General features: G+C 37.6%; 1 protein-coding gene across 1 annotated transcript; it reads left to right on the forward strand.

Annotated features, from left to right (window-relative positions):
* The first annotated feature begins 10560 nt into the window (after positions 1 to 10560).
* LOC137728030 (protein S40-6) lies at positions 10561 to 11825 on the forward strand. Its single transcript, XM_068466905.2, has one exon. The coding sequence runs from the start codon at positions 10796 to 10798 to the stop codon at positions 11411 to 11413; it is 618 nt and encodes a 205-aa protein (XP_068323006.2). The 5' UTR covers positions 10561 to 10795; the 3' UTR covers positions 11414 to 11825.
* Positions 11826 to 12129: the final 304 nt, after the last annotated feature.

The raw sequence follows: 12129 nt of genomic DNA on the forward strand, positions 1-12129 counted from the left end.
TACTACATTATTGGATTATATCATGCCTATGTCATGGCTCCATTATTGGACTATGTTATAATCCGTTATTTATGATCCATATAAGATTTCAACTCTTTGCAAGTGTCAAATTTTCTTATCTTAATCTCACCCTCAGATTTTCATTCATCTTTTTATCCTCTCAATTTAAAAAGAGGTCTCTATATATCTATCACATCATTCATCATAGTTTCTCCATTCCATTTTCCTTGTATGAAACGAAATCCTGCCATGGTGTCGTTGAATGTTTGCAAACAATCCATGGATTTTACCTGAAAGGTGCTGGTGTGGCCCTTAGTCAAGCTCTGATAAACTTGATTCTTGATCTTCTTCAGAAAATGGGATATATGGAACTGCAGACCCCATTTTTCAAGAGCAAAGATATCAAGTGAAGGAGTGCTCAAAACTGTTTATGGGGCCATATAGAGTTTGTTGCAATCCGTGCTATTGTGTTTTTTTAAGATAAGTTGATGTTTGTGTGACTGAACATTCTTTTAGTTATTCTACTGCCAAGCTAATCTCTGTCATTGTTCAGAGTCTTCCTTTAAATTAGAATAGTTAGAATATTTCATTTATTTTTTATCTTTTATACTGGATACACTTGCATTCTTATGAAAAATTACGTATTTATTCACATAAATATTACATCAGGTGCTTCATACATATCTCCAGAATTCTTCTACTTTGTAATTGTTTTTGTCACCTAATTCCAGCAAATACTAGCATCTCAGAAAACAACTTAATAATATGTAAGATTGACTCAAATTGTCACGCAAGGGGCTGTAGCGTCACCTTTGCTTGTACTATTAACAGGACCCTTTTACATTACATTTTGGCATTATATTAATGTGTCCTTCATTGTTCATGATCTGAGCTTTTTTTTTTTTTAATTTATTTCATATTAGGCTAAGAGGATGCTCAAAAATCTTCTTCTGATATGTGATGATTTTTATGCACCATTTACCCCTGCTTTTCATAAAAGAAAGTTGAACAGTTTTTAAGAATCTGATGAATGTAGATGATTCAATTCTAAGTTTGATCAATCTGTATCTTGTCACTTTCAGTTTCAGTCACGGCAATTCAAGAGCCAGCCAAATAGCCATGTCTATGGCCAAAAGGGATATGACCATAGAAGAAGATGAGGTTGTCACTACTCCGGAGGCGCCAACCCCTTCTTCTCGTATGGCCATGGGCCCTCCCTGGCCATGGATCTGGACCTCCTCTCATCTTTCTGCTTGATCATGATAATTGACGTGTGTTTAGCATGGTCAACAAAGAGGAATTCGAGCGGGTTAAAGCCAGAACTACTAGGCGTGTTAAGATTGTATTCATATACGTACAAGAAATTAGAGTGGTTCAACGTACTTTAATTGTACTGCATTCACTTAGTAGTATACTTTGTATTGGTTTTGTTTGCAAAAAGTTGGGTACACTCTAAGATGATAATTATCTTGAAATTTAAAGCCTCTAAAACTTTATAACGGAGATTAATTTTAAATGAAAATGGCTTGTTTATGTAGACTTCTTAATTAACTTATAATTTGATTTCATATGTTGAAACATTAGGGTTATGTATTGACGATGGTGAGTAATTGCATAGAAGAGGAATATCAGCAACTTTATCTTTTTGTACCTTTTCTTTTTACATTTTATATTTATTTTTAAGATCATAAAATTAAATTGTTACTTAATACTACGGTCTAATGATATTCTTTTTCATTTGTAAATAAGAGATTTTATGTTCGATTTTTGTCGAAGGTGAAATAGAACCAATGTGACATCCCACATCGCTCAGGGGAGTGATCCTTATATGTATAGTCCCATCCTTACCTAGCACGAGGCCTTTTGGGAGCTCACTGCCTTCGGGTTCTGTAGGAACTCCGAAGTTAAGCGAGAAGGGGGCTAGAGCAATCCCATGATGGATGACCCACTGAGAAGTTGCTCGTGAGTTCCCAAAAACAAAACCGTGAGGGAATGGTAAGCCCAAAGCAGACAATATCATGCTACGGTGGTGGAGCGGGCCCGGGAAGTGATCAGCCCTGGGCCGGGATGTGACATTTGGTATCAGAGCCTAACCCTGGCCGTGGTGTGCCGACGAGGACGTCGGGCTCCTAAGGGGGGTGGATTGTGACATCCCACATCGCCCAGGGGAGTGATCTTTATATGTATATTCCCATCCTTACCTAGCACGAGGCTTTTTGGAAGCTCGCTGGCTTCGAATTCCTTAGGAACTTCGAAGTTAAGCGAGAAGAGGGCTAGAGCAATCCCATGATGGGTGACCCACTGGGAAGTTGCTCATGAGTTCCCAAAAACAAAACCGTGAGGGAATGGTAAGCCCAAAGCGGACAATATCGTGCTACGGTGGTGGAGCAGGCCCGGGAAGTGATTCGCCCCGAATTGTCACATCCCGGCCCGGGGGGACCACTTCCCGGGCCTGCTCCACCACCGTAGCACGATATTGTCCGCTTTGGGCTTACCATTCCCTCACGATTTTGTTTTTGGGAACTCACGAGCAACTTCCCAGTGGGTCACCCATCATGGGATTGCTCAAGCCCCCTTCTCGCTTAACTTCAAAGTTCCCATGGAACCTGTCACCCATCATAGGATCGCTCAAGCCCCCTTCTCGCTTAACTTCGGAGTTCCCATGGAACCCGAAGCCAGTGAGCTCCCAAAAATGCCTCGTGCTAGGTAGGGATGGGAATATACATTTAAGGATCACTCCCTTGGGCGATGTGGGATGTCACAATCCACCCCCCCTTAGGGGTTCGACGTCCTCGTCAGCACACACGCAACCAAGGTTAGGCTCTGATACCAAATTGTCACATCCCGGCTCGGGGGGGGGGGGACCACTACCCGGGCCCGCTCCACCACCGTAGCATGATATTGTCCGCTTTGGGCTTACCATTCCCTCACGGTTTTGTTTTTTGGAACTCACGAGCAACTTCCCAGTGGGTCACCCATCATGGGATTGCTCAAGCCCCCTTCTCGCTTAACTTCGAAGTTCCGATGGAACCCGAAGCCAGTGAGCTCCCAAAAGGCCTCGTGCTAGGTAGAGATGGGAATATACATTTAAGGATCACTCCCTTGGGCGATATGGGATGTCACAACCAAACTCATAATATAATATTGTATGTATTAAAAAAAATCCTATAATTAAACTTGATAATTGAAACCATTTAATTTGCGCACCATTTTGTAAAGAATAGAAGTTCTCAAAATAAAAAGAATTAGTCGTGACAAATATAATTAGCCAGCTGATATTTATGCCAAACTACTTGCTAAAAACACAAAATAAGGCAAGTTGGCGCTTTATCGTAGTGATGGAAAGTAATCATGCTTATGCACCTAGTCGCATGTAAGATTTCCACTTATTCCCCTCCCTCCTAATAACTAGTCTTTGTTAGCTTGCTCGGCCTCTTTTCCTTCGCTGAAATTTTTCCTAAGTGGTTATTTCTAGGTAAGGTTTTTCAGAGACCCTCGTTTTGAGCTTGTCGTGGGACTATTGTTTGTACTGGCGTTTCTTTGCCCTTGATTATAATACTACCTCCCCACACACACACACACACACACACTTATGCTGTGGCTCTACTTAAAAATAAAATACAAATTAAGAATTTAGTTGAGATTATGATCATAAACAACTTGAGCATGGGTAGGGTTTGGTTCATCCTCTGATGATTGACATTTTGTGGATCGAGAGAAGACTACGATCGATGCCCAGGAAAACTCGATCAATCATTCGTTTTGGAAGAACAAGAGCCGTGGTCTACGGTTCATGATTGTACAAACAATGATCCCACCAGCTGATGATCAAGAAAAAAGGACTTGCCACTTGCCACTTGCCAGCATTGTCACAACCACAAGGCTTTGGCATCTGGCATCGATCATGTCATGCAAGTGGGACGACCGATCGAGCATTTTCATCACCGACAACCTCCTAAAGTATAGGTATACTTTCTTTCAACTGTCGTTACAAAACTGGCAAACTGCACACACCAAATATACAATATTTTTCACTTGAAATCAGCGATCTTGATCACGTGGAAAAATTAGGGGGAAATGATTTCGTACACTATTTAATCTACATGCATAATGTTGTTTATTTTTGGCCTTGGATCAAGTAAAACAAAAGAAAATTATTTAGCATAACCAGTGTTCAAAAAGAGAAAAATGGTGTGCCGAATTTATTTCTAGAGAGAGAAGCAATGACTTGGCTAGCCCCAACATCAACATTCATGATTGTATCAACTCAAACAATAGAAAACGATCGCTCCTCTTAATCGTTTGAGGCATATACGTAAAAAACAGCCTACCACCTCAGCTTGCTGCCAATCAATCAACAATAATAATGTTCACTATAAAATTTTCTCAGCATTAAATTTTTGTGGTAAACTCCCTCTTGAAAAATGGTAGAGTGTGACCTCTATTTCCTTCTATCTCTGCAGGTTGAAAAAAGTTGTGACGGAGATATTTGATGGATTATCTTCCAAACTTTGCCTCCATAATTTTCGTTGCAAAAATCTTTCTACTTCGATTCGCTCGCTTTCCCTGGTTTTTTTCTTTACATGCATGTGAGGAATCGAACTCGTACCTATATATATCTTAATCTTAACTACACCTTATCTTCATGTGTTTTCATTTAATAATTAAGTTGCGATTTCGTTACTAAACTAACACAGAACCTTGATTGAAAAATCTTACAACCCAGTTGAACATCTCAAGTGGATATGGTAATTTTGCTCCAATAGTTGGCAACTTGGCAGCAAAATTATCTGGTACTTCATGCAACTTGTCATTCAACTTGGCGCACCAGTTGGCCAAACGTCACAACGATGAAGGGATGTAACAGGCTAAAAGCCAACAAAACAAACCAAACATCTTGTAAAAAGGGAACATAATTTACGCTGATCTTCTTCTTAGATTTACAGCTTTCAAGTGTGCATGATGATACAATTTTGTTCCTGCAAGAAAACAGAAGGGACGATCAAATATGTTATCTTTTTTAACTTTTCACAACATATAAGTCATTGTAATGGTATTTAAATATAATCATATAATGTTATGCGAGAAATTTAAAATGCATAACAGTATACTATTAGCTTGAGATACTAGTTTGAGGTTTGATTCATCGTAAAGCTCCAAGTTAAGACAAAGGATAAGTTAATAACTTTGATAATTTTAACTTGAGCAACAAAAGTTTGATGGCGCTGCAACTACAATATTATTACATAGTATCTCTTGTGCACGAATAACATGTCTTGACGACAGACAGAAATTTACTCTGAATTTTTGTCCGGAGTAAACAAAACAGGCAATTCAAATTATTCAAATTCCAACCTAACACTCAGGTTCGGACACTAACATCTGGAGAGGATTCAAATTCCAACCTGACAACGCAAAGCCTCCTCTACTTCCCGACAAACCTCCAACAAAACCTTTCTGATTCTTCTCTTTTATAATTTTGTGTTAGTGCAAGAATCTCATGTTATATTAATCCTAAAGGCGTGACGTTTTCCTACCTTAACAATATAATATCCATGATTCTTATCCCTGCTCCCTAGTACAATGATTCCTCAACCATTTGATCCTCTAGATCTAATTAACAAATCAAATATATATGAGCATGGCCTCATCACATAATAATTTAAACACCGAATCAAGAAAAATCTTAGATGTAACCGTTTCACTATTTTATTTTTTCACTCTTTTAAGTTGTGAAAGGGAGATAATACAACAGTTGCATGAAAGATTGATAAAATCTCTTCTAAAATTGAATTTAAACAAAACCAACTTGACAAGATATATTATTGTTACGTGAGATTATGTTATATTTATGTGGCTAAAGCACTTATTGCGTGACCAAGTCACATGATAAGCGTTTTTAAATTATATGACGAGTGTTGTAGTAAACACATCAAGATGTATCCCTAGGAAATATTCTCTCCATCTCGACACTCATTAGGGTTTTCAATTATTTGTTTTAATTCATTTTGTTTATGAAAGGGGTGGTGGTGGCTGATTAATTAGTGGCAGGTGGGATTCTGATTCTTATTTTCTTACATAATTGACACACTCACACGCACCAAAACAAATGTTGCAATGCATGACGTGATATGGACGGTTGTGATGTGTGTTGTCATGCTCGATATAAAAAGGAAACTATTGGCGGGGGGAAATGCAAGTTTTAGTCTTTTTTGTACTTGTCAAATATTCCAATTTTATTACCGTCATTGGATGGCTTATATACTACATGGTACTGCGGTACATGCTTAGATTGCCTGAGAATGTTAGGATCAGTTGCAAACAAGCAGTAATGTTTCTTTTGTCGGAGGATAAAACGTGGAGTTTGCATACATCAACCATTAAAAAACTGTACAATCATGCACTCACGATAGAGTGTAGCAAAATCTTAATTTGAGTTCGTTTGAAACTATTTAGCGAAATCTTAATTATTTACCGTTGTAACAATTTCATTTCCAAGTGAAGCTAAGCAGCATAGGATACTTGATTGGAATGAGAGGTCCATCACAAGGCAGTTTTAGCCTTTCAGGTACTTGGGGACGGGGTGCATCACAAGTGAACCCATCTCCACGGGCCATGGGACATGGCTAGCGGGTCCCGGACAAGGTCGGGTCATTGATAACCCAGGGGTCCCTCACCGCAGAAGAATCCCACACAATAAGGCCGGTATAAGGGAGAGGGATCCTCAATAGTACCTTACAAAAGGGCAGGGGGTCCTCCATTTGATATATATGGAACATCATCAATCCTTATCCTCCCATAACCCAAGTGGATAACAAATGCAACTTTTTATGTTAAAAATCAAATGACGTGATTTATTAAATTTTATAAATAGCGAGTTTGATGTTAATTTATTTTTTTAATTTTTTTAATATAAATATATTTTAAATATAATAAGATAAATCAATGATGTTATCATGAAAATGAGTGTGTATAGAAAGTTAACATAGCCATGATACTTAACAATAAACTACTACGGGTAGTTAGTGGTTGGAAATGAATTTCAGGTCCGTATTTCACACGGTATATTTTTAGTTCAATTCTTAACGCTAATAAATCATATGATGGTGGCCAGAGGGAGACTGAAATGCTTTTGTGAGTCTTCCAGACTCTCGAAATGATGAACTGTCGTTACGAAGCCACTAACTAGTCTCCTTTTACAAAACAAAAATGGTACTTTAACAATAAACTTGATTGATGCCGTACTTTCTATGCAATTTTCATTTGTTAATCATTTGAGAAAAAAAAATTACATTATGATTGTCTGATAATGTGGATGCACATGCTACTCTTACAAAGGAACGTGTCCTCTTACATTTGAGTATCATCTAGCCCATGTAAGTACAACATGCAACTCACAAGGCATGTGTGAGAGTGATACAATCAGCTACATGATCATATTGCCTTATAAAAAAATTTCTCACGCGTTTTATAATATTTGTATTATAACTTTGGTGGAATTGATGGATATGTGCTAACATATGCACAGCACAAAGCCATGATAAAATTTTGGACATTCTTCGTTGCAATGTGCACCATACACTCATAATCATAAGTCATAATATTTTTAAGAATACAATATGGTCAACAGGTTCTAGAATTGTTTTATTATAATATCGAGCATAAGTACACTTCTTTTCAGTCAAATTGCACAAATTAGTGATTCGAGCATGATTACTTTATTAGTATATTTCCAACTTCGTGATAAACTAACCATAAGGTGGTTTAGTAGTTGGGAACAAATTTTAGGTTTGTATTTTATATGGTATGTTCTAAATTCGATTATTGGCGTTAGTGAATCATACGATGATGATTAGGAGAGAAATGTCTATGTATGTCTTTCTAACCTCCGAAAGTGCTTGCATAATATTTAATCAGTTTTGTCTCTTGACAACTGATAATATTAGTTCAATAACAATCGCAAACGGGTAATACTAGGGAGACTAAATTTGCAGACAAAATTTACAAACTAAATGATGTGTTACAAATAAGAATGAGCAGATTTACCAACGCTTAAGTAATGATCCAATCATCACATTTCATGTCATTTAATTTATAAAATTTTATTTACAAGTTTAATTTCTCTATCATTACCCACGCAAACACAAATTTCCATTCTTTAAAACGGAAACTTTATGTTTCTTAAAGTAAACCGAAATTTCAAAGGAATTATTTATAAAATAAAATAAAAAATGAAAAACCCTTATATAATTGGATGTGATTTGATCAGCTCCATCAAATATGGGCCTTCCAAAAACGACAAGTCCTTGTTGGACCCCACTATTGTATTTTGGACCGTCCAATGTGGCCTTCACAAACACTTTGCATTTCTATCCTAAGTGGAGATTTAATTAATTTAACCCCAACACTAAACTTGATTAAAACCCCTTAACCATCAATTATGCATACGCTAATCTTCTGTTCACCATCAGTAGCCATCCCCCACTAACATCCTCAACCATTTATTTACTTATTTTTTACTGAAGATATTATTTGGCTGGTCACTGTCCATCCACGTGGCATGGACGAAACCCCGAAAGCTGGACCCGCTCGCTAGTGTAGAGGGAATACCGAAGTGGACGGTTTGTAGCTTCGCATACGAGAGCGCGGAACGAGATTATTTATTTATTATTTGTATACATGCCGATATTTAGAGCTGGTTTGGTATTGCTGTACTTTGAAAAATAGCTGCTTATGCTGTGCTGTGAGAATAAGCAGCTGTGAAATAAAGCAGCAGAGTGTTCGGTAAACTTTTTTGTAAAAGTGCTTTTGAAAAAAAAAAAAGCAGTATTAGAGTGTTTGGTAAACTTTTATGTAAAACAGATGTGAAAAAAAAACCGGTTTTTCAAAGCTGGGTTTTGCAGCTTCTTGTTTTTGGCTTTTTTCATCCAAAACTGTGTAAAAAAGCTGAAGTTGAGTGTTTACCAAACACAAAAACAGCTCCTAACTTTTTTTTATAGCAGCTTTTATCAGAATCACCTCAGTACCAAATCAGGTCTAACTAAATTGAGAATAAGTTGCTCATCTGCATTAAAATCTTTCTGTCTTAATTTAGATTAAACTTTTGCTTAAACAAAAAATTAAGATTAAATTAATTAAAGGGTAAATTATAATTTGCACACTTGTATTTAGTTGAATTGGAACTTCACACATCATTCTTTTATTTTATTTTTTAATTTATTGTTATGGGAACGGGTTCAAAATTATTACAATAATTTTGAATTCGGGAGGCATAGGTGAAAATCTAATACCCTATCCAATAAGATATTAGCTGCAATGCCATATATCTATTAAAGTATTCATTAATTTAACCGTTAATTGATGATGTCACAATCCAACATGTTTACTGACATAGCCATCAATCTTACAACCAATTTCATTTTCTCCTTCCCTCCCATCGCTTCTGTATCTCTATTTTCCTTACTTCAGTTGTCAATGTTCAAGCTGTAATTTACCCCTTAAAAAATTGGTAGTCCATTTAAAGTTGAACACTGTTATTTATTTATTTTAAATATTAGCAATCTGAATTATTACTTTCGTATTTTGTTTAGGCTATTGTTCATTATCTTTAATGAGGTTACAATTCACTACTACTTAAAAACAAAAAAAACCAACTGATGATTTCGTTACAACAGTCCATTATTTTGATAATCGAAAAGACTCACAGATGTATTTCAACTTTCTTTTAGCCATCATCGTGTGATTCTCCAATGCTAGAAAACAAAAATAAGAACGTGACGTATAAAATATGAACCTAAAATTCGTCGACAACCACTTAGCAAACAAATCACACTAAAACAATTGTTTCTGGTCGAATTTTGATCAAGCACAAAAATAACTGGAATTGTTAAAGTTTTAATACTTCATATCGATAAGTTAAAAAATTGCAGCGGCCTCATACCTCATAGGTGTATTTAGTAATTAGTTGTTATGATTTTACATGAACATAAGAAATTGGTTTCCATTTTAACTCGGGGAAAGTAAAGATCAACACCTCCCCACGTGTTGGCGGGAGCGCGTATATTGGAAGAATTACCCCCATTGAAATTTTCCTATTTTTTAATGTTTCCTGAACCTGTTGCTATTTTTAAACTAGAACGGATCCTCTCCAGAGCTAATCAAATAATCAGGGCCGCATAAATTGAATTCAAAGGTTTTTATTAATTCATTTTACTGGCTCATTACACACAACTAACGATCCTGATTTGACTTGCACATCAATCAACGATCCAGATTGTTTGATGAAAAGCTTCGACTGCTTAGCTTTGGAGAGGATCCTTTCTCTTTTTTAACATCACCGTCATACATTTTCGAGTAGAATTCTCTCTTTTTCAAATTTTGTCTTTTTCCGGTCCTTCTCTTACTATTATTTTCTTCCTCTACAACAGTAATAATTAAATATTTATGTAATTTAATCTTGACCGTTTAAACAAAAATAAATTAAAAAAAACAAAACAAAATATTGGAAAAGAGAAAATTCTACCGCATTTGAGAGGTTATCATAAAGAAATTGCGTACAAAATGACGCCCAAATTCAAATGAAATGAATTATTTGTTTGTGTGTGATTTTCTGGGGAATGCTATATATCTACTATATATATACATGTCAACCCCTCCAGTTCCCAGCTTATGCGTAAGCCTATAATATATTGAGGGCCGATGGAATTGTGAATTGGTTTCGTGGCGTCTCTCCTTTCCTCAATTGGGTCGCCGGAAATTCTCGATTCCGGGACCTGAATCCGATTGATTATGACATATGGCGAAGGGCCGGAAACTGACGCAGAGCCGCAGCGAACGGTTGCTCGGGACCTACAGCAGCTACAGCCACGCCCATGACTCGCCGGAGCTCGGCGAGGACGATGTCTGGTCGATGGTCAACAGCGTCGACGAGAGGGAGGACCACGAAAACGAGGACTCGCAGGGCGAGTGGAGCCCACACGCCTTCCCGGAGAGCAACGGTGGTATTCAGGCAAGGAGGGGCCGCCGAATTGCCAGAGACGATCGCAACGTGGGCGGGCTGTCATTGGCGTTTGACGATTCTGGCAAGACGGTGTCGTCGCCTCGGGTCGTGCACCAGTTCCGCGGACACGACAGCGTGGCGTCCCCACGTGGGCACCACGTGGCCACGTCAGCTCCCGTGAACGTGCCGGACTGGAGCAAGATTCTCCGGGTCGACTCAGTAGACTCGCTGTATGAAATGGGCGACGGCTTAGATGGCAATGACTCGGAGATGATTCCCCCACACGAGTACCTGGCGCGAGAGTCCACGCGCGGGGCAACGTCGGTTTTCGAAGGCGTAGGGCGAACCTTGAAGGGACGGGACATGAGGCGGGTCAGGGATGCTGTGTGGAGCCGGACCGGGTTTGATGGATAATTTGCGGTGGATAGTGCTATCCGCTTACCCATTTTTACTTCTCACACACTTCTCTCAATTTTGGTCGTCAGATCGAATAAATTGAAGAAGATCAATGATCAATAATCACCAAACATGTATGGAAAGTAAAAATAGGTGTATAAATAGTACTACCCTTGTCATAGAAACTTAAGGAGGTTTAATATTGTGAAAAATTATGGATTTCAGATGTAGAGGAGTATAATTATTGTTGTGAATTGGTAAGTTTCGATGGGCAATGATTCAGCTGCGTCGGATCTAGTCGGACTTGGCTGCGAGTGAGCCCAATTTGCCCAAAACATTGAATTTTTAATGTGGGAATTTAGACCCTTATTGCTCTTTTTTCTGTAATGAGTTGAATTTTCGAAATCAATTTGTGTTAAGTAAAACAAAATTGGTACTCTCATTTTGCACTTAGAAGTATTTTATTTTCGATAACGTTGTTTGAACACAGAAATTAACATACTTGTTAACATACACTGTCCAATAGAAATGAATTTCATTGTCGTATGTCGAGTCCACGTGTCAAAATGCTTGAATAAATATATCAATTTTGTGCAACTAAATAACATTACTCTAGTCTTAAGAACCTCAGTTCTCAAAAATTGGTTAATTACAATAGAAGTCTTGATTATTTTTGTAAATTCCTTATTTCTTTTTCTATCAAAACATGTTTTCATGAAAAAAAAAATATCCGA

The sequence above is a fragment of the Pyrus communis genome, chromosome 10 (assembly GCF_041283825.1).
Source record: "Pyrus communis isolate YQ-2024b chromosome 10, ASM4128382v1, whole genome shotgun sequence".
NCBI classification, from domain to species: Eukaryota; Viridiplantae; Streptophyta; class Magnoliopsida; order Rosales; family Rosaceae; genus Pyrus; species Pyrus communis.

What these genes read in the sequence shown, in the direction of transcription:
- LOC137728030 (XM_068466905.2), top strand. Translation starts at nt 10,796, where the DNA reads ATGGCGAAGGGCCGGAAACTGACGCAGAGCCGCAGCGAACGGTTGCTC.